This window comes from Staurois parvus, unplaced genomic scaffold (assembly GCF_062004578.1).
Source record: "Staurois parvus isolate SC_StPar_1 unplaced genomic scaffold, SC_StPar_1.0 ptg000312l, whole genome shotgun sequence".
Classification (NCBI taxonomy): domain Eukaryota; kingdom Metazoa; phylum Chordata; class Amphibia; order Anura; family Ranidae; genus Staurois; species Staurois parvus.
This window is the reverse complement of record NW_028318108.1, coordinates 789,770-810,000: the sequence shown is the minus strand read 5'-3', so window position 1 is coordinate 810,000 and position 20,231 is coordinate 789,770. Positions and strand designations below refer to the sequence as shown.

The 20,231-nt window shown below is 41.5% G+C and overlaps 1 protein-coding gene across 8 annotated transcripts in view; it reads left to right on the top strand.

The window, feature by feature from the left end:
• Positions 1 to 20,231, top strand: part of TRIP12 (thyroid hormone receptor interactor 12) — a 179,965-nt gene that overhangs the window by 51,250 nt on the left and 108,484 nt on the right. For all 8 annotated transcript variants that reach the window (XM_089683501.1, XM_089683500.1, XM_089683505.1 and 5 more), the window contains one exon: positions 4,548 to 5,341. In XM_089683501.1, the coding sequence (XP_089539627.1) occupies positions 4,548 to 5,341 (794 nt within the window). The remainder of the gene's footprint in view (positions 1 to 4,547; positions 5,342 to 20,231) is intronic.

Sequence of the window (20,231 nt, the reverse complement as noted above, 5' to 3'; positions counted from 1 at the left end):
ACTGGCTGGGAAGGGGTTAAATGTCTAGGGCGATCAAAGGGTTAGCTGTGTGCCTAGCTACGTGTTGTGTACACAGTAAGCTGCTTTTACTAGGCAGTATGCTAGAGAAAATCTAACAGATCGCCACTGACAGGACAAAGCTCTGCCTTGTTTACATAGGCAGAGCTGTGTTCTGTCACTCTCCTTGATGATCAATGGATGTTGGCGCTCTTCCATTGGCCGGCAACTATTGCTAGGCTTCTGCTGTGTCCAGTCACAGCAGAAGCGGCGCTCCAGCGGTGTGGATGCTCCCCTACAGCAAAAGTGCAAAATCACATTTATATATGTGATTGTGCACAGACCATCCGTCCTGTAGCAGTAAATCTGCTATAGGGCAGATTGCAAGTGGTTAATAGATGTTATATTGCAGAACTATCAACTGACTCTGTAAACTGCTAGTTCTGTGACCGTTCTGTATTTGACTGCTGCACTGTTTGATCCAGCAATTGGTAACTAATGAGCGTGGTTTCTGATCATGTTACTGTAACAACCAGTCATACTCCTCACATGGCTTTGCTTGCAAACAAGCTTGCCTCGATCTGCTGAACTCTTGTGCTGTGCTCTGCCTTACTGTTAAAGTAAAAAGCATTCTCTAAAATAAAAATCAATAATTTATATAGTTTAAAAAGAGGATCGCATGTTCAGACTTTTCAGCTTAGAATAATCCAAGCTGGGTATTTTATTTAAAAGCTTGTTTGCACTTGTGTGGCGATCTCTATTTGTCTTCAATTTAAACACAATTTTCTATGTGCCCTGTTCATACTGTAAAGGAGGTGGCAGCTGTGGAGAACTGCTACGTGGAAAAATTCAAAGTCTGCATTTTTCCGCTCCCCAACTCTATTGCATCTTGGGATTGCTCAGCTGCAGTGCGCTAGCAACAGATCAGTTTAGGTCTGTTAAAGCCCAATTCCATGAAATGTAAAAAAAAAAACCTCCTCCTTTGCAGTAGAACTGCACCCACACTGCAAGCGTCAACAGCTCATTTATGTCTGAGGATGGAAAAGCAGTGCTACTTACCTTCTCATCCGCCCCCCCAGAAGGCTTTGCTCCAGAGGCGGACTGTTCTTTGGTGTCCACATGTCAAATGCAGGGCTATGGTCCCTGCATTGGACTTTGTCAGAGGACCTTAGACTGTCTAGCAGCAAAGAGGAGCCTGCAGGAATCAGTGGATTGGGTACGTAAGTGTTTTTTACCAAGTCCCCTAGACAGAAACAGGAAGTTAACCCTTAAAGTGTGAGGGTAGCCTCACTGCAAGGGAGGACTACTTCTTCTTCTTTCTTTTTTTTTCTTTTTTTTTTCTTTTAAGGTTTTCTGAACTTCAGCTTTAAGGAAAATGTCAGCTGTAATGTAGTTTCTGTGGTCAACTAAACCATTTTACCTTTCCTTGTCTTTAAAGGGTGCTGGTATCTTTCTGCATTTGGAAATTTTTTAACTAAATTTTAATTTTTAGAGTGATCTTTGTCTAGAATTGGTGAAATCACATTAGCAAAGTGCCCCATGTTAAGGGCTCTTGCTTGTGTATGGGCAGCCATTCTCTACATGGTTACCTTTATGCATTTTAAAGCATTTTGGCCTTTCCTCTCTAGTTATGATTGCACTAACAAATCTCAAAGCTAAAAGTGATCCATGGAATCTCCAAAGACCTGACCTGATCTGATTTACAGGATATCTAAACAGTTGAGCAACTTTGTTATTCTGTGAAAAAAAATAACAAAACTTTGCAATAAATTGGTGATTAAAAGGTGGTGGTTTGCACCAACTTACAGCATACAGACAGAAATCTATCTTTAATAGTATCCTGAATAACAGAACTCAAATGCAGGATCTGAATTTTAGTCCAGACACAATTATACACTGCTGTCAGTTCAAACACTGGGAGCTTGCTTTAGAATAGAGGCATGCAAGGATGATATAAGTGGGAAAAATGCTCTTTTATTGTCAGATCGGCTGGCTGGCTGAAAGGACCTTGACCAAGCTGTATTACTCATTATCCACTGAAATGTAGTTTATGAAAAGTGAAGTCACCCTCCAGGTTAAACATTGAGGAAAATGTTGCTGTTTTTTCCATAGGTGCTTACACAGGCTAACAAATCTAATGAACAGTTCTCATATATGCATTTCAGCTGTTTTCTTGGTGTTAACTGTAAGTAAGATGCTTTACGTCATGACATGATGCATTCTTTTTACTGCAGCAGATTGGCCATTGCACATCATGTGTGTGTGTAGGTTAAAGAGCCTAATAAACCTAAACACAAGAGTAAATATTATTGATATCTTCTACAACAGAAAAGCCTAGTTCCTGAATGCAGAAGACGCACTTGCTTCTTAAGCACAGTTTATACAGGTTGTGGATTCCAAGTTTACCTCATTTTGTCCATAATGTTACTATTTTATCCCTCTTGTATTGAACTGTATTGTTGCTGTATTGTCTCCCACTATAATGTAAAGCGCTGAGCAAACCGTTGGCGCTATATAAATCCTATATAATAATAATATTTATGGCTGTTTCTGGTCAGGGCTGGCACTGGACAGCCAATTTTTCTTCTGGAAGCACTAAAATTTCTTGGCCACGGTTTATAGGTGACACTTTGGAATAAATCCCAGGATCGTGATTATATGATGGGAAATTTTAAGGGTTAACCCCACTAAGTACAAATTAAAGCAAACCTGTGGGTGGGCTGTGGTTGCTTAAAAGTTTTTCATAATCTTACTAAGCCTCACTGACCTCCTGTAATTGCAGTCACTGTGGAGTAATTCTTCCTCAGCATTCACAGCAGAAGTACTGAAGTCCATTTTAGCTCCATCCTAAGAACAGGGATTTGGCATTCTTCTAATCGCAAATATACACATGTACTGAGGGGGAACAGGGTGAGTTGAGCTGCCAAGTGTGTGAAGTTCAGTACTTCTATTGTGAAACTTGAGGAGGAAAAGCTCCACAGTGCCTGCAAATATAGAGATAAACAAGTCAGGGGTGTGGAATTGTTTTTAAAAAACTACCTGTCCAAGGGACTAAATTGGGGTCCAAATCTGCTTGTCCCTCATGACAATCTACTTGTTGGGATAAAAGAAAAATTTTGCCAGGATGGAAATTATGAAGGGTTGATGTTTTTTTTTTTTGTTAGGCAGGGGTGCGTTCAGGAATGGCTGTGGCTTTGAGAAACAAAAGGGACTTTATGGTGACAAACTTTTTTAATGTTTTTTTATTTTTTGCTAAAAAAATTACTTAAAACCCCTAAACATATATATCTTTTTTAAAGCAAAGAACCTATAAAAAATATTGGATGCTGCAGAATTTCTGGTGGGATGGAACAGGGAATGGAAGAAGTTGGCGGGGGGGGGGTGTACTTGGATTGCTTTTACCAGAGAGCTGAATGTCAGCACTAAACCCTACTGGCTGCCAGCAGCAGGAATGCCAGCAGAACACTGCAGTCATGCTGTGTACAGCTGGTTTCGGTGTGAGTGGAGTAGGTTAGGGGTCCAAAAGTCATATCTGTGTACCGGTCTTGAGTTCAGCGTGCGCTGGACACATTCATGTACCATTATGTCCTAACGACTCTTGGCCTCTTTCCAGAAACTTTCAACCGTCCCTGGTATCCTCTACGTGATATTACTCAGCGCCACTTGTTTGTGCCTGCACAGCAACTATCAGAACCGCAAGGTGGGGGGAGTGGTTTCCCCTTCCGCTGCTTGTCAAAGCGATCCAGCGGCTAGTTAGCTACTTGGATTACTTTTACAAGAGAGCCAACAATTGGCTGTAAACCCTACTGCATGCTCGCAGCAGGGCTAAATGTAGAAAAACATCTGGCCCAGAACTGCATGCCCGGACCGTCGGCCAATAGGAAATGCACATCCCTAACAAGGGCTTGTTAAGAATTTGTAAATATGTAAATGTCTATACCTTGACCCCAGGTTTACTTTTAAAATGGTAGGAAAGTCCACAAAAAAAAAAAGATTTAGCTCCTGGATGGTTTTAAGCCATAATGTGCTAGTATGCATCACATTATAGCACATTATGAAAGATGTAGATTAAAACAAAGCCCTCCAGTGGCGCGCTGTTAGAGCTTTCATCTTCTCCCGTTCCTTCTGGGCTCTGGTCGATTGAAAAGCCAGGCTGCAATGACATCACTCCTGCACTTGCACACGGCGGTCACGGCACATCGCACTCCAGTATGCCGTCCGTTCAGAGTGCAGTGCGCATGTGCCAGTGAAATCACCGGTCATTAAAAATGTGACTAGCTCCTAAACGGTACACATTAGGAGATATTCACTGTACGTAAAGGTAAGCCTTATTATGGACTTACCTGTAGATACAAGTCATAAAGTGGACTTTACTACCCCTTTTAAGAACTGTTGCTGAGGAAAGTATGTCATCAATATTCAAGCTATATTTTTTTTCTGTAATAAAAAAACCTTATAAGGTGTGTTTTTAATCAACATTCGTTGAAGTGTTTGCTTGTTTTTTTAATGCAAAACTTGCCGTTCTTTATTTGTTTTGTTTTTTGTTTCAGGGGCTGTAGCTCATCTTTTTCAATACCGCAACCAGAGGACCCAGAACAAAATAACAGCTCAGAAAGTCACAGGCCTAAAAAAGATTCTTCCCGTGGACTAAAACGTAGTGCCAGTCCTGATTACAGCCGGACCAACTCACCTGGCTCTGCTAAAAAACCCAAAGCACTTCAGCACGCTGAACCCTCCATTGGGACGAGGCGACCAAATAATAAACCTAAGAAGAGACAGATTGACCAGGAGCATTCAGCTCCACCCACATCATTGCCATCCACAAGCAAAGCACACAACAGGAAGGGTGGAGTCCCCGGATCATCCCCGCTGCACAAAAGAAAAAGGACAGATAACTCCTCCTGTGTGAAGAGCAGCAGTGCAGCCATAGTAGCGACTGGTGCAGAAGACAGGCCTCCCAAACCCACCAAGCTGGCTTCAAAATCGGCCACCTCAGCCAAAGCTGGGTGTAGCACCATTACTGATTCCTCATCTTCTGCCTCCACCTCTTCTTCCTCCTCTTCTGCAGTCGCCTCTGTCTCTTCTGCTGCACCTCCTGGAGCTCGAGTAAAACAGGGGAAGGACCAGAACAAGGCAAGGCGTTCCCGTTCTGCCTCAAGCCCCAGTCCTCGAAGGAGCAGCCGGGAAAAGGAACAGTCCAAAGCTAGCAGCTCCTCAAAGTTTGACTGGGCAGCTCGTTTTAGCCCAAAAGTCAGCCTTTCCAAAACAAAACTTTCCCTTCCGGGATCTTCCAAGGCTGAGACTTCAAAACCTGGACCCTCAGGATTACAAGCAAAACTAGCAAGTAAGTGGTTGTAAAAAATGGTATAATGCAACACTTGGAGGAAACTTTTACTGAAATAAAAAAGGAGCTACCATTGTGAACCCCCTCTCTGAATTTTCTGGTTATCTGTCAGTGCTTTTGAGACATTAATGTGGGTTAAACACGTTTTATCAGGCTATTCAGAGTGAAGTCAAAGCCTATCATCTGGACACTCGTTCAGAGGTAATTAACTGTATCAAGGGCACTGGCAGTTTCATAAGGCCACCAATGCCAGCCTCAATACTTTCAGTTCAGGTGCACTTTAGAAGTCCATTTTCTTTTTGACATTTTGCATAAAGCTTTACTCCACAAACAATTTTGTGAGCATGGTGTAAAAAAAAAAAAAAAAAAAATAAAAGCACAAAAAAACTGATGTGTTTAAAGCTGAGCTCCACCCAAAAGGGGAAGTTCCGCTTTAAAGACTGGTCCCCCACTCCACATTAAGGATTGGAATTTTTTGGGGAGTGGGGGGGAGCGGGTAACAGAAATTGATAGGTACCTGCTCCCACTTCCGCTGCGATCGCCTAGGCTGAAATTTTAGGACGAAAGCTAAATCTTTACTTCTTAGGCGCAATTAACACTTTTAGATGATATATAAAATAGATCATTACTTTTTAGTTCAGTTCCACTTTAAGGTTATAGAGAGTGGTCAGAAGGATTGAGAAGCCTTGAATGGAAGGTGCAGTTTTGAAACTCAACCCTAACACCCCAGTCCCAGCATCGTGAAGTCTTGCTAAGAGGGGCATCACTGTCCCAGAAGTATGTAGCTCAGAAGTCAGAGCATGGCAGCCTCCATTTGAGGCTTTAAGGGCCCATTCAGACCAAAATGTGGTGCAGGAAAGGCATGTTCTTTGTACATTCACTGCATATAAATGAACTGCTCTTGCGAGATGCACACAGGTGCCAAGTACTTGTTAATGGCCACCGGAATGCACCTTGCAAATAAATGGGCTGTCGAAACCAGACTGCGTGGAAATGTGCACGCATTCCAGTGTGAACCGACACTAGTGGCGCTTTAGTCTCCATTTGAAAATATTAAGTCGGGTAACAAATACTAAAACAGAAAAGGCTGGTTGTTTACATAATCCCCCCCCATCTCTAAGGTCTTTTTTTTGGATGGGTCCAGCTGATTTTTATGCAGGCTTTTTTCACACTTCAGTTTAATTTTGTGAAAGGTAGTTAATTAGTGACTTGTAATGTCCGGAAATTTTAAAAGGAACCTTCATGCTGTGAAAGCAACTAAAATCTCCCATTTAGTTTTAAGTGCAGCGTATATAAATGAGAAGCTGATGCTTTGCTAAAGGGATACTGTCAGAGTTTATCTTTCAAAGAATTGTATATGTGGCCCTTTGATCTTTGGCCTTATTCTCCCTTTTTACATCTTATTGCCAAGAGTCATGTATAGGAGTTTAACACGAGTGTTGAAAAAGTTTGCTTGGCATCATATATGTAACTTAGCCCTGTTTAATTGTCAAGCCTACCCACATCTGTGCCAAATGTGCTGACAGTGCATGGGTGGTGTAGTCCCCCTTTCATTTGGTGCTGTGTCAATTCTGTTAGGGCTGGAAGCTGTGGCATTGGGTGTAGGGAATGGATGTTCCCTCTAAATTGCAAGGCAAACATTTTTGTGTTTATAGCATCAAGTGGTAATCACACAATTTACAACATACATTGGTGTGGTGTCATTCATTGTGAATAGCACCCCAACGCAGCATCAAAATGTAAGGCAGCCCAATGTATGGCATCCTCTGTGTAGCAGTAATAAAAATGAAAACTGAACCCATTTTGTTTCTAATTATGATTTGTTCAGGGTAATTAAAAGCCAACATTCTGGGAGTGATAGTGCAAAGAAAATACTAAAAGTGGGCTTTAGAATAGAGAGAGGAATGGTGCACCCTAATACACACCCACTTGCTGGCAAAAAAGTTAATGAAACTTGTCATGTAAGGGAAAAATTGCATTGTTGCCCTCTGGCACCCATTTCAGTACAGAAGATAATTAAAAGTGGAGGGTTCTGCTAGATGGTGAATTTTTGGTACATCCACAGGTAAGGAAGTGTTGCTTTACCTTTAGCAGCCCTTCTTCCCTTTTTAAGACAAGCAGGCCTACGGGTACTAGGTTGTCCCCAGGGCTTAATACACAAAACTCTGGCTGTAGAATGTTGCTAGCGGTAGAAGAACATAGACGTATCATACATTTGTTGGAAGAAACAAGGCAAAGATTAGAGTAGGCAGCAGACCGGAATCTGCAAAAGTGGTGTGTGTGTAAAAATCAGATTTGCACACGTCTCGAGGGGGACAGAGCTACAAACTCCATACTGAGTAGGAGTAGCCTAATCGTTTCAGCTATTGGACTTGGTGCTGGACAGCCTACACCAGGGGTGGGCAAACCTTTTGACTTGAGGGCCACAATGGGTTCATATATTGGACCCGGGGGCCGGACCAAGAGTAGATAAATGATGAGTATGTGTCATCCATAGTAAGTATAGTAATATTCCCCCATAGTAAGCATAGTAATTCATCCCCCACATAGTAATTCATCCCCCACATAGTAATTCATCCCCCCCTATAGTAATTCATCCCCCCCTATAGTAATTCATCCCCCCCTATAGTAATTCATCCCCCCCTATAGTAATTCATCCCCCCTATAGTAATTCATCCCCCCCAAAGTAAATCATCCCCCATATAGTAATTCATCCCCCCCAAAGTAATCCATCCCCCATATAGTAATCCATCCCCCATAGTAATTCATCCCCCCCATAGTAATTCATTCCCCATATTAATTCATCCCCCATATTAAGTCCCCAAGTCCCCCCTGTGTCAATTCACTTACCTTTGCTCCGCGCGTTCCTCTCGCCGTGTTCCCGCGCCGTTCCGGTGTAGCATGAAAATCTGTCTCCTATGAGGATCTGTCCCCCTCGACGTATCTGCGCATGTGCCAGTTTCAGGCATTAGCAGCCGATCAGCGATCTCCGGCACATGCGCAGATACGTCGAGGGGGACAGATCCTCATAGGAGACAGATTTTCATGCTACACCGGTCTTCAGGGCGGACTGTGAGAGGAGCCTAGCGGGAGCCTAGCTCCGCGGGCCGGATTAAAAGGTCCGCCGGGCCGTAGTTTGCCCATTGCTGGCCTACACCCTTGCCAGGACATGCAGGAGCTGCTGCTGATGTCGGGTGCAGTTTTAAAATGGTTGTGAACCCAATGCGGTTTTAAAAACGCCACTGGGTTATAAAGTGGTGTAATGCCATTTGAAAGTGTTTTGTTACATCAGTGCAAAAAACTTTTGATCCTGGCCGAAATCTAGTAAGTTCTGTACTGTCTGCAATGTTATAGCTTTACCAGTTCTGCGCTCTGGACTACAGAACACCTCCTGCCTTTGTTTTAGAGAAAAGTAGAGGTGTTTTCCAATCTTCAAGCTGATATCTGGGCTCCCCTTCCACTATCCCACCCCCATCCGAATGGTTGTGTTTTTGTAAAGGCCCCCCCCTTTTTTTTTTTTTTTTTTTTTCTTGCCTGAATGTGGTCAGGTGGTGCTCCAGCCCTGAGTCTTCCTACTTCAGTTTACTGGAGGCAGGGTTGGTTGGTTGTCTGCTGTTCATGTCACTGCCTGAGTGACTTGGACATTTCCTATTGTCCAACATGAGGGTTCTCTCTGGATCCAGAAGAGTCTGCAGGTAACGTCTGTGCCTGGATACTGTCAGGGGCAAGCTGAACACCTTTGCAGTATTGGATTACCGGTCCCTTGCATCTGGAATTGGCACCAGCTTTTAATTTCGGCCAGAGATGTGCTTTAACACACTTGTCCAAAGATGACATCAGTGCTCTTTCATAGATGAGGTGCGTTTTTTCAGCTTTAAGGTGTTTTTACACCTGAAAAACTCCTAGAAAGCCACTAGTCCTGGGTTTTTTTTCCATCCAAAAAACGTCCCTGCCGAATAACGTTGATTACAGTCTATGCGTGCATGGACACATAGGATAACATGCTGGGGAGTTTACTGGCTGTAGAAAAAAACATCAAGCCAAAAACAGCTGCTGTAAAAACATCCAGTGTGCATGAGGAACTAATGCGGCTAACGCATTTCAAGTGCATCTGTGTCAAGACTGTGGACCTGTAGTTTATTTACGTATTCAAAAGCTTTAAAACATACCATCAATTACCTCTCTAGCTGCATTTATTATTAAGTTATTCTTTCACAAAGATCACAACAAAGACTGTATGGAGTCTGGTTTCAATCAGTTTAGAAACACCTGTGATGCCTTTACATTAGAGGGCTGTCTGTCTGCCATTCTGTTTTCATAGAAAACAATGCCTGAGTTGTAAACTTTGAAAATTTTGGGCTAGCTTACACCACAGTCACCACATTCAGGGTGCCATTCCTCATGCACATTAACACATGGGTTTGTAATACGTTTGCAGTTAATTTTTTGGCTATCATCTATTTATTTTTACTGAATTGAATTTTCGAGCAATTTTGGTGCATTTCGGTCTATCTACACGTGAGAATGCAGCATGCGGTTTGGTTTTCAATACATGTGAAAGCACCACAATGGTGTGAACTAGGCTCATTGAAATGCATACATTTTTCTTGCATATTTTACTGCTTTCAAAAACATTGGACTGCATTGGGTTTTTTCTGTTTTTAGGGTAATTAAAGCTGAAGTTTTGTGGCAGCGGGGGGAATAAAGCAACGATCAGATTAGTTATGTATACTTTTTGTGTGTCCCCATTAGTGCTTTTGCCGTTGACTGCTAATCTGACTCTAATTGCTGTAGGGACTATCCCTTCCTGAGACTTCTATGCCTGGCCTGAATAGCAGAGACAATCTGTGCGGACAATCGTCAGCTGAACTCACCAAATATGTGGAATCCATGGATGTCTTTATTGTATGCAGAACACTGTGGCAATGCAATGAGATGCTGCAGACATGATATTGAAGTGTTTAGAGGCTGTTTTTTTTTTTTTTTTTTTTTTTAAGAATTATAAATGTATTTTTTTTGCAGGAGCCTGCAAAGTATTGCACCTGTGATCAGTGGATTGCGCGCACAATGTGGTCTCTTGTACACACTGCCTGCAGCTCTGTTGTCATTAATGGTGTACGGGCTTTTGGTTAGAGTTGTAGGCAGTGTGAATGGACACCGAACTTTTACTGATCAGCGTGCTCGTGCGCCATTGAGCCCCACCTGCTGTCACAGGAGGAGGGGGGGGAGGGAATCGGGTGCAGGGGGCTGGTCTGGAGCATGTTACACCCTAAATATGGATGTAACATTCTCCAAAATGTGAACCTGTTCTTTAAGGTGGTCAAATTCAGTAATGGCCTTTCTAGCCCCAATGTGTGTCTTGTAAAAGGAATTCTTACAGAAGCAACACACAAGTAAAGGAAATGACCTCATAAGGAGGGAAGGGAATACAGAAAATAACATGCAATACAAACAATAGTCACAAGCAGGCAGAATAACAAAAAAACAAACAAACAAACAAAGAATCGGTGAAGAACATAGGTCATACACAACTACATTTCTCATATACTGCAGAGGCAGCACAACTGCTTTTGATAAAGAAAATTCTTCCTGCAGTTGCTACTTCCCAGCTTCCGGATACTGTCCTTTGTGGCTGTCTTCCGGCACTGTGAAGGTTCACAAAAGCTTCTGCTACTCACAAAAGTTGCATTTCTTGTTCCCTGTTGCCCCTTCTCCATTCTACCATTCTGCGCATTGTATAATATTAGTAAGACCAAATCCTTTACATGAGATATAAAATAAAATCACAATTAGAATTTTTACAGATGGGTTGACCGATCAATATATAGAGCACTTTAGCATTCCAGTAGGCAACTGCATATTGTGGCAGTGGCAATATCACAGGATCAGAGCCCCCATGCTGTGGATAGCGAGACCATGTATCCATCTTCTAGTTTGTATAGAGCCCTGTAAAGGACATTAAATGAAAAAAGAGAAAGTGGTGAAATAGTATAGAGTAGCTAGAAAACTGGCTTCCCCAACCATCCCCCAATTTAATAGGCTTAAGTAAGGGGCTGCAAGTAGCTTATCAGCATATTCCAAACCACCTCAGACCTCATCTGCGCGTCCTGTAGGATGCTTACTATTTTATCATTAACCTCCCTAGCGGTCTGATTTTGTCAGTATTTCTGTGCTCAAAGCGGTACATTTTTTTGCATGGAAATATGTCGTTTTTTTATTGTAGGCCTGTAATTTTTAAGAATAACTCACTGAAATATGTCCGAACAAAAGTCTAGTTAACATCCCGGGTATGATAAAATTTGAAACACAAAATCATAAATTCTAATTTAATCATAAAAATAATATAATTTAATTCAATAATGTAATAAAACCAAAAACACTGAAATTTGAAATAGTGCACCAAATTTGCACATCACTGAGCTCAGTCGCAAAATCATTTCCGGTGTCTGACGAATTTCACCACGAATCATCACCACCCAATTCTGCAAGTAGTTCTAATTTACTATCGCTGTTCTCTAGCTGGTCTAAAACCGCTTTTGACCTAAAGGAACGCTTTTTGGAGGGCATGGACATTTCTCAGTTTCCAGGCAGAAAGAACAGTAAAAATGCAGGCAGGGCACAGGACAAAATGTATGTGAAATGGTTTGATACAGTAATGTTATACTGTGTGATTTTAGTGAATGTCACTTTTTGACATTTTTGAATTTCCCGCCGATTACGTCCCCTGTACATCCCGACGTCACAGGGAACGGAACCCGGAAGACATATGCCGGCATCAGCCGGAGGAGATGGCCGGGGACGCTGCAGGGGAGACATCGCGGGAGCGAAGGACAAGGTAAGTGCAGAAGGGATCCCGGAGCAACGCTACAAGGTATTCCTGAGTGTAGCTCAGGGTTACCGCTTGTGGTGCTGAAACTTTACTCCGAGCTACACTCGGGAATACCTCCCAGGGAGTTTAAGCATGATCTACGTAATCGTGTATTTCATAGCTACAGAAGACTTCAAGCTCTTACAATCAATATTTTTGCAGCCAGAAACCTATAGAAATGTCTGGGAGTGCCCAGGAATGGCATCACTTGGTTTAAGGGGGCTGTGTGAGCATTCTTAAGGATATTGGTCATGGTAAAAGAATGTATCAAGAGTGTGTATACTTGTCCAAAAACATCTAATTTTGGGGCAAGTGCACCAGATGTGTAACATTTTGCTGGTCTTCCAACACCCTTACAAACATAACGAGAAGCCTTTGGTAGATTTGTCTGCATCTGCACAGTATCTGGTGGTTGTGAATGAACAATTGTACTAATATTTTTTTGGGTGGCAGGGGGTGCTATAGCACCACACTTACTGAAATTTGGCTTTAAATATTTTAGTGGGCACAGGTTCCCTTATAAGAACTAGTAAATTGCAATATACAGTCAGGTCCATAAATATTGGGACATCAACACAATTCTAACATTTTTGGCTCTATGCACCACCACAATGGATTTGAAATGAAATGAACAAGAAGAAATGAACTCTTCTCTTCCCATCGCTCTGGTACAAGTTGATCTTGGTCTCATCTGTCCATAGGATGTTTTTCCAGAACTGTGAAGGCTTTTTTTAGATGTCGTTTGGCAAACTCTAATCTGGCCTTCTTGTTTTTGAGGCTCACCAACGGTTTACATCTTGTGGTGAACCCTCTGTATTCACTCTGGTGAAGTTTTCTTTGATTGTTGACTTTGACACACATACACCTACCTCCTGGAGAGTGTTCTTGATCTGGCCAACTGTTGTGAAGGGTGTTTTCTTCACCAGGGAAAGAATTCTTCGGTCATCCACCACAGTTGTTTTCCGTGGTCTTCCGGGTCTTTTGGTGTTGCTGAGCTCACCGGTGCGTTCCTTCTTTTTAAGAATGTTCCATAACAGTTGTTTTGGCCACGCCTAATGTTTTTTCTATCTCTCTGATGGGTTTGTTTTGCTTTTTCAGCCTAATGATGGCTTGCTTCACTGATAGTGACAGCTCTTTGGATCTCATCTTGGGAGTTGACAGCAACAGATTCCAAATGCAAATAGCACACTTGAAATGAACTCTGGACCTTTTATCTGCTCATTGTAATTGGGATAATGAGGGAATAACACACACCTGGCCATGGAACAGCTGATAAGCCAATTGTCCCATTACTTTTGGTCCCTTAACAAGTGGGAGGCACATATGCAAACTGTTAATTCCTACACCGTTCACCAGATTTGGATGTAAATACCCTCAAATTAAAGCTGACAGTCTGCAGTTAAAGCACATTTTGTTTGTTTCATTTCAAATCCATTGTGGTGGTGTATAGAGCCAAAAATGTTAGAATTGTGTCGATGTCCCAATATTTATGGACCTGACTGTATTTTTAATATTGTCATCTTACAGTTCAGGACATTGGTAAAGTATTCATTCTCTCTGGGTTGGGGCACTGGCAAAACTTTCAAACACGCGCCCTCTGGGTGCCTCCCCTATAACCTTACCCTACTGAATCTTCAATTTTTTTTTTGGCTAGTGTCCTAAGGTGTGATGGACCTCTGCTCCATTGAGGAATCGCTCTAAGCCTAACCACTTTTTATTTTTTCCCCTTTTTTATTATTTTGATAAAATTCTTCAGTCAACTCCTCACTGCTTTATAATTCCACAAATAGAAGTGATACAGTACATCAGGATTGTCACAACCTCCGTAAACGTTGGGAGCCATACCTGGACCACAGACTTTAGGAATGGCCTGTAAAGTTGCTTCGGGCACTTGAATCGTGTATGGGTGTTCAACATAGCATTTGGTGCAACTCGTTTATTCAGTCGCAGCATGCTATTCAGGTTCAGGACCATGGTCTATCCCTATGGAACCCAGTCCCTAAAAAAAAAAAAAACCCTTAAACCTCTGCCTATGGAAGATGTTCCTTTATTTAAAGATTCTGCTGGAACGTTGAGATGGTTTAAAAGACTCTTTCTAACCTCGCAGTATGAACCCCATGTGCCTTTCCATGGATATCGCCTACACTTTGTAGCGGCCCCCTATCCCCCCATAAACCTTACCTGACAGACACTTTGAATATGGGACCTCTCCTTTTCCACCCTACGTTTATCCCTTTACTTGGGCCCTTCGACTCCTTTTTTTTGTTTTTTTGGGGGCTTTTTTCTTCAGTAACCCAGCTTTTCTCCTGGCTCTTAACACCGTGTGGACTGGATCCATTTATGGCCAGACTAAAGCTGCCACTTGGTCCTCAGGGCAATCCTTTCTCCAAGTTTTACCAGTGGATGACAAAGCTTCCGTGGATATAGCTTTCAGCAGCAAGGATCTGCAGTAGCTCTTTGTTGTTAACCCTTGTAGGACGTTTTGGCACAATTCTTGTTGCCCACTCTTCTTATTCTTTACTAGGGAATGCCCCAGGTGAATATCCTCTGAATATGCAGCCTGTGTTCTGTACAGTACGGTTAAGATGAGAGGAATGTTGACATACTGGTATGTTCCGTATTTTGGAGTAGTACATGACCTAGGCTACCCTCCTCTCTGTTACTGTGTTGCTTGCTAAAAATCTGAGCTCCAAGAAGTGGGTTAGGGTTACAGGGTTTACATTTATGCCTTTTGGGGGGGTATGTACAGTAAAGCTTTGTCCGTGTCCAGTCACCTGACAGATCTAGCATATAACCAAGAGTCTATGCATATCCAGCATGTGTCCTGTACTAAAAGATATGAAATTACAGTTAAGTAAAAAAAAGTTTTTTCTTTTTTTTACATGCGTACTGGGCAAATGTACTTTTATTGGAGTACAAGAACCACCTATGTCCTAGCAACCCAAGAACAGAGGCAGATTCAGTCAGAAGCTGCCTGCTTTCTAGCAATGAACATGCTAGGTGACTTTCTTGTAAAGCTGCCTTCTTCATAGCAACACACAGTGCTGGTACACCATGCCCCACTCCCTCCTCCCAGCAATTTAACAGCAGCATTTTTTTTAATACCTTTTTAATGCAGAGAATTCTTCAAGGTAATAAACCTTTTTGAGTTTAGACCCACTTTAAGCATGTAATGGTTGCTACATTGGTGTAGAGCACTTATTACACAGGGTATTGTACTGTGTACTAGGTGCACATTTTCTTACTGCTGTGCATGTACCCTGAGATAGCAGATCTTTTCCTTTTCAGTTCAGGTTCTCTTTACACATGCACAGCTTGCTTAAACCGCAGTGCACTTCGTAATTGATCAATTTAAAACTTGATTCAGCAACAGTGACCATTCATATAATGGAACATGTACAGATGCACAGGTATCTTCTATGTGGGCCCCATACTTGTGTTTTCCATGTGTTTGGTGAGCTGCTGTTTCCTTTGAACTAATGTAAAGGTTGACTAATTTCAGATTTATTCATACACGTGTCATTATAAAGTTGTCCTTAACGTTACAGTGTGAGTAAATTTTAATACTGATGCACTTCCTTTTAAGAATGTTGAAACCTGGTCATTATGGGGCATGCTGGTTAAAAGCATTGGAGTTTTTTGTGTTGTCAGCCTATACATTCTGTCATCTATGGAATTGGAAACAGTTGACTTTTTAACACCAGCTCTCAGGTTCGGTCTGATTTTTACATCTGTGTCAAGTTGGGGCAGTAAATGCTTTTATGATACTTAGGATTTCCATTCCTTTATTTGGCCATGGTGGTAGATAACCAGCTATTATTTCTACACTGAAGATTGGAAGATGAATGTGATTGGCTGCTATAAGCAACACAGGCAAGTGTCTTATTTTATTTAACACAAATTTACACTCCAGAACCTGATACTTTTATAAAACAGCACTCAACAAAAATGGTTAATGCTGGATTATTGAATGCCTTCTCATGCTTAATGTTCTATCTGATCCACCACTTTCTCCTTTATATTCACCCTTAAGAGTTCTTCCTCTTGTGATTTCTCAGTTACCAAAATTGTAAATGATTATTACATGTTCTTATACGACATTGCACCCTAGTTATAACCAAATATGTTATCCTCTATGTAATCTAGATTATTATTTCAGAAGTGGAGATCTACTTCAGGCTACTTAAGCAAAGGCCATGTCAGCAACTCTTTTGCAAATATTTGGTGCTCTTCTTTCTACTACAAATGTTTGATTAGTGTTCCTTGTATAAATTATCATAGTGTTACACTACAGCTCATTAGCATCCAAAATACTGAGGCAGTGGTTGACTAAAGGGGTACTTGTTTCACTTAGCCAGGTTGATTGTTAACTTTGACCATGCATTGTGCAGAATAATTAAAAGAAATATGGATCTCCTTAGCACACAGTTCACTGACTTGAAGTAAATATAGTTTTACAGAAATAATTGGACAGTTAAGGAAAAAAAAAAAAGATTTTAACCATGAAGTTTTATGTTGGCATGTGTTTCTGGCTTTCTGACTAAGGAGATAGTGTAACGTTATTTCTTTGTATGTGTAGTTTATACTGAAAACTGTTTCATATGATGGATTACTGCTGAATAAAACTGTTACATTGTCTGGCTGAAAAAAGACAAAAGTCCATCCAGTTCAACCATAGAAAAAAAAAAAAAAAGTTATCCTATACCCACAGTTGATCAAGAGGAAGGCAAAAACAAAAAAACAAACCCAGCAAAGCATGATCCAATTTGCTCCTGCTGGGGAAAAAAATTCCTTCCTGATCCCCCAAGAGGCAATCGGATATTCCCTGGATCAACTTTACTTATAAATGTTAGTATCCAGTTATATTCTGTGTATCTAAAAAACAATCCAGACCTTTTTTGAAGCAATCCACTGAACTGGCCAGAACCAACTCTTGAGGGAGTCTATTCCACATTTTCACAGCTCTCACTATGAAGAAACCTTTCTGTGTTTGGAGATTAAATTTCTTTTCCTCCAGACGTAGAGTGCCCCCTTGTCCTCTGTGATGACCTCAGGGTGAATAACTCTACACCTAGTTCACTGTATGAACCACTGATGTATTTATACATGTTGATCATATCCCCCCTTAATCTCCTCTTCTCAAGAGAGAATAAATTCAGTTCCTCTAATCTTTCCTCATAGCTGATCTCCTCCATGCCTCTTATCAGTTTGGTTGCCCTTCTCTGTACTTTCTCCAGTTTCACAATGTTCTTTTTGTGAATTGGTGCCCAAAAGTGAACTGCATATTCCAGATGAGGTCTTACTAATGATTTGTACAGGGGTAATATGATATCTCTCTCTCTCTGGAGTCTATACCTCTTTTAATACAAGAGAGGATTTTGCTCGCTTTAGAAACCACAGCTTGGCATTGCATGCCATTATTAAGCTTGTGATCTACCAGAACTCCCAGATCCTTCTCCACCATTGATTCCCCCAGTATGTATGATGCATACATATTCTTAACCCCCAAGTGCATAACATTACATTTATCAACATTATAGCTCATTTGCCACATAGTTGCCCAATTAAACAGTGCATTGAGGTCATCTTGTAAGTTGGAGACATCCTGTAAGGACGTTATTCCACTGCACAGCTTGGTGTCATCTGCAAAGACTGAAATGGGATTTGTAATCTCAGACCTTATATCGTTTATAAATATATTAAAAAGTAAGGGTCCCAACGCTGAACCTTAGGGTACACCACTAGTTGTGCATTCATAACTAAATGATGGCGTGCAGTTTAACACGTTCAGGCTCCACTTGTGGCAGTTGGGTCTGGGGTAACCAGCCCTTTCAGGTTGAAGGAAAATGTTATTGTAGCTGAAAAAGCTTTTGTGAGTGATTACTATTGATATATCTTTCTTAAAGTAGAACTATAGGTAAAACGTGTGGGTTTTTTTTTTGGATAGAATAAAGGAGAGTTCTTACCCTATAAGGTTTATTTTTGCCATCTCTCCCACTGGACAGATTTAACTTCACATCCTGTCCTATAGCCAAATAGGAAGTGAGAGGAAATCCCTGCAGATTAAGGTAATTTCTTGGGGACCCCCATATCACCAGAACTAGTGTCCCATTAGAACATTTTCCCTCTATTACTTTTCTTGGGACAATCCAAAATGTGGGATTTTCTTTTACTTTCAATGATCATGCTAAACAGGACGAATAGGCTAATAGTAAACAGGACAAATAGGTTGAATTTTCTTAATGGGGACACAGGCAGCACAACCTGACCGGTGTTCTAATCCCTCTCCACTCTATCCAAAATGAAAAAAAGTTTTGCCTTTTTAGTTATACTTTAAGGGTCTCCAGTCTTCCTGGGAGCCATTGGAGGGGCAAGGGTATCTGTCTCCAACACACGATACAAGATGACTGCTCATCTTGACCTAGAAGGAGGGCATAAAGATCTGTAGAGTAAAAATTGTGTCTGCGTAAATCAAGCCATTTATGTCCACCTATTATGTATGTGCTTTATTAAATGGGAAAAACAAGTCATGCTAGTGTTACGAAGAAAATTCATATTTGTTTCTAGTAAATAGTTTTATAGCTGGAAATGTTGTTGGACCAGTTACAAAATGTTGACTGGGAGGTGGTACAAACATTCTTTTCAGGTGATTAATGCCATGTGGCAATGGGTTAGTATGTCTTATGGCAGCCGTTATTAGCATAGTCAGAGATAATTATGGCTCTGTGTGATTTTGTGTTGAGTGCTTCAGAATTTCTAATTACTCCAAGTTTGCTGGGAGGCAATCCCGTGTGTTTCCTTTTAAAATGATAGTAATGTTTAGGTTGGGTACCCAAACACTTAAGTGCTTTTTTTTTTTTTTTTTTTTTCTCCCCCTTTTTTATTTCACCCACTAACCAGTGTTGAAACATTAAAAATGTATTTGTCTTTGGAGTTAGGGGGTCGGGGGCACATGGGGAAAAAAATGCATAAAAACATGCTAAGAGCATATCCATGTCCATTGTAGAGCAATTACTATAAAGTCCACAACAACCACTGGATTGCTCAAAAACACATCACCTGGAACACTCGGTGACCCATCTACACCTCATTTGCCTATGGCTTATGGAAGATCCCCTGATATTTGACGGTGCTCTTTCATTGCGATGTTAGAATCATCTCTACTGTGGTAGGCCTTGCTGTAACTACATACTGTCTTCACTACATTGTTGGAAAAATAGTTTTTTTGTACTGTATGGGCAGGAGCAAGGAAGTTGTGGGGCTGTCTAAGCACCTTTCACTGAGTAATACCTGGCTGCTAAGTTTTCTTCTGAGTAACGGGAAGGGCATATGCACACACCACAGGTTGTTATGATTTTGACTGCATAATGTTGTCTACAGATATGCACCCTAGATATGAAAATGATGAATATAATCTTCTAAAAGCCAAAACCCTTGCATTCTGAAGAAGTGTATGAGACTTTAGGAAACGCATAGATGTTTGGGATATTTGCTGAAATCTGTATAATCTGTAGACTTATGGAAATTCATGTAGTGTTAGAATTTAGGGAAGGGGTGCTCAACTTTTTGAAGAGCGAGGTCATGAGCCACAATGAAATAGTTCTGAATTTTGATTATTATATTTTGAATAGCATAATGAACATTTTCCCCCGGCAGCCACTTAATGCTGGCAGGAGGGAGAGGAGGAAAAGCCGTCTTTCAGGAGTTGCAGGAGGAAGATGGAGAGGGTCAGTTTTTGTATATGCTGCCCGTCCTGTTCAAGTGTAAAACAATGTGACAGGAAGGATGCTTGGGCCACCTGGGGCATGGAGCGGGGTAGCCATTTCAACCCCTGACTTGACATCAGTTGTGAGGATGTTTTTCCCACCCTAAACACATCGCAACTGTGAGGATTTACCACCCTCAAATGGCAAATGTAAACAGGCCAGGCCCTTGCTGTCCTGAGTCCCTTGTAAAGCTGCTTCCACACTGATGCAGTGCGGTTTAACCTGAGACTTTCTTGCAGGTTAGCTGCCCTTTGTA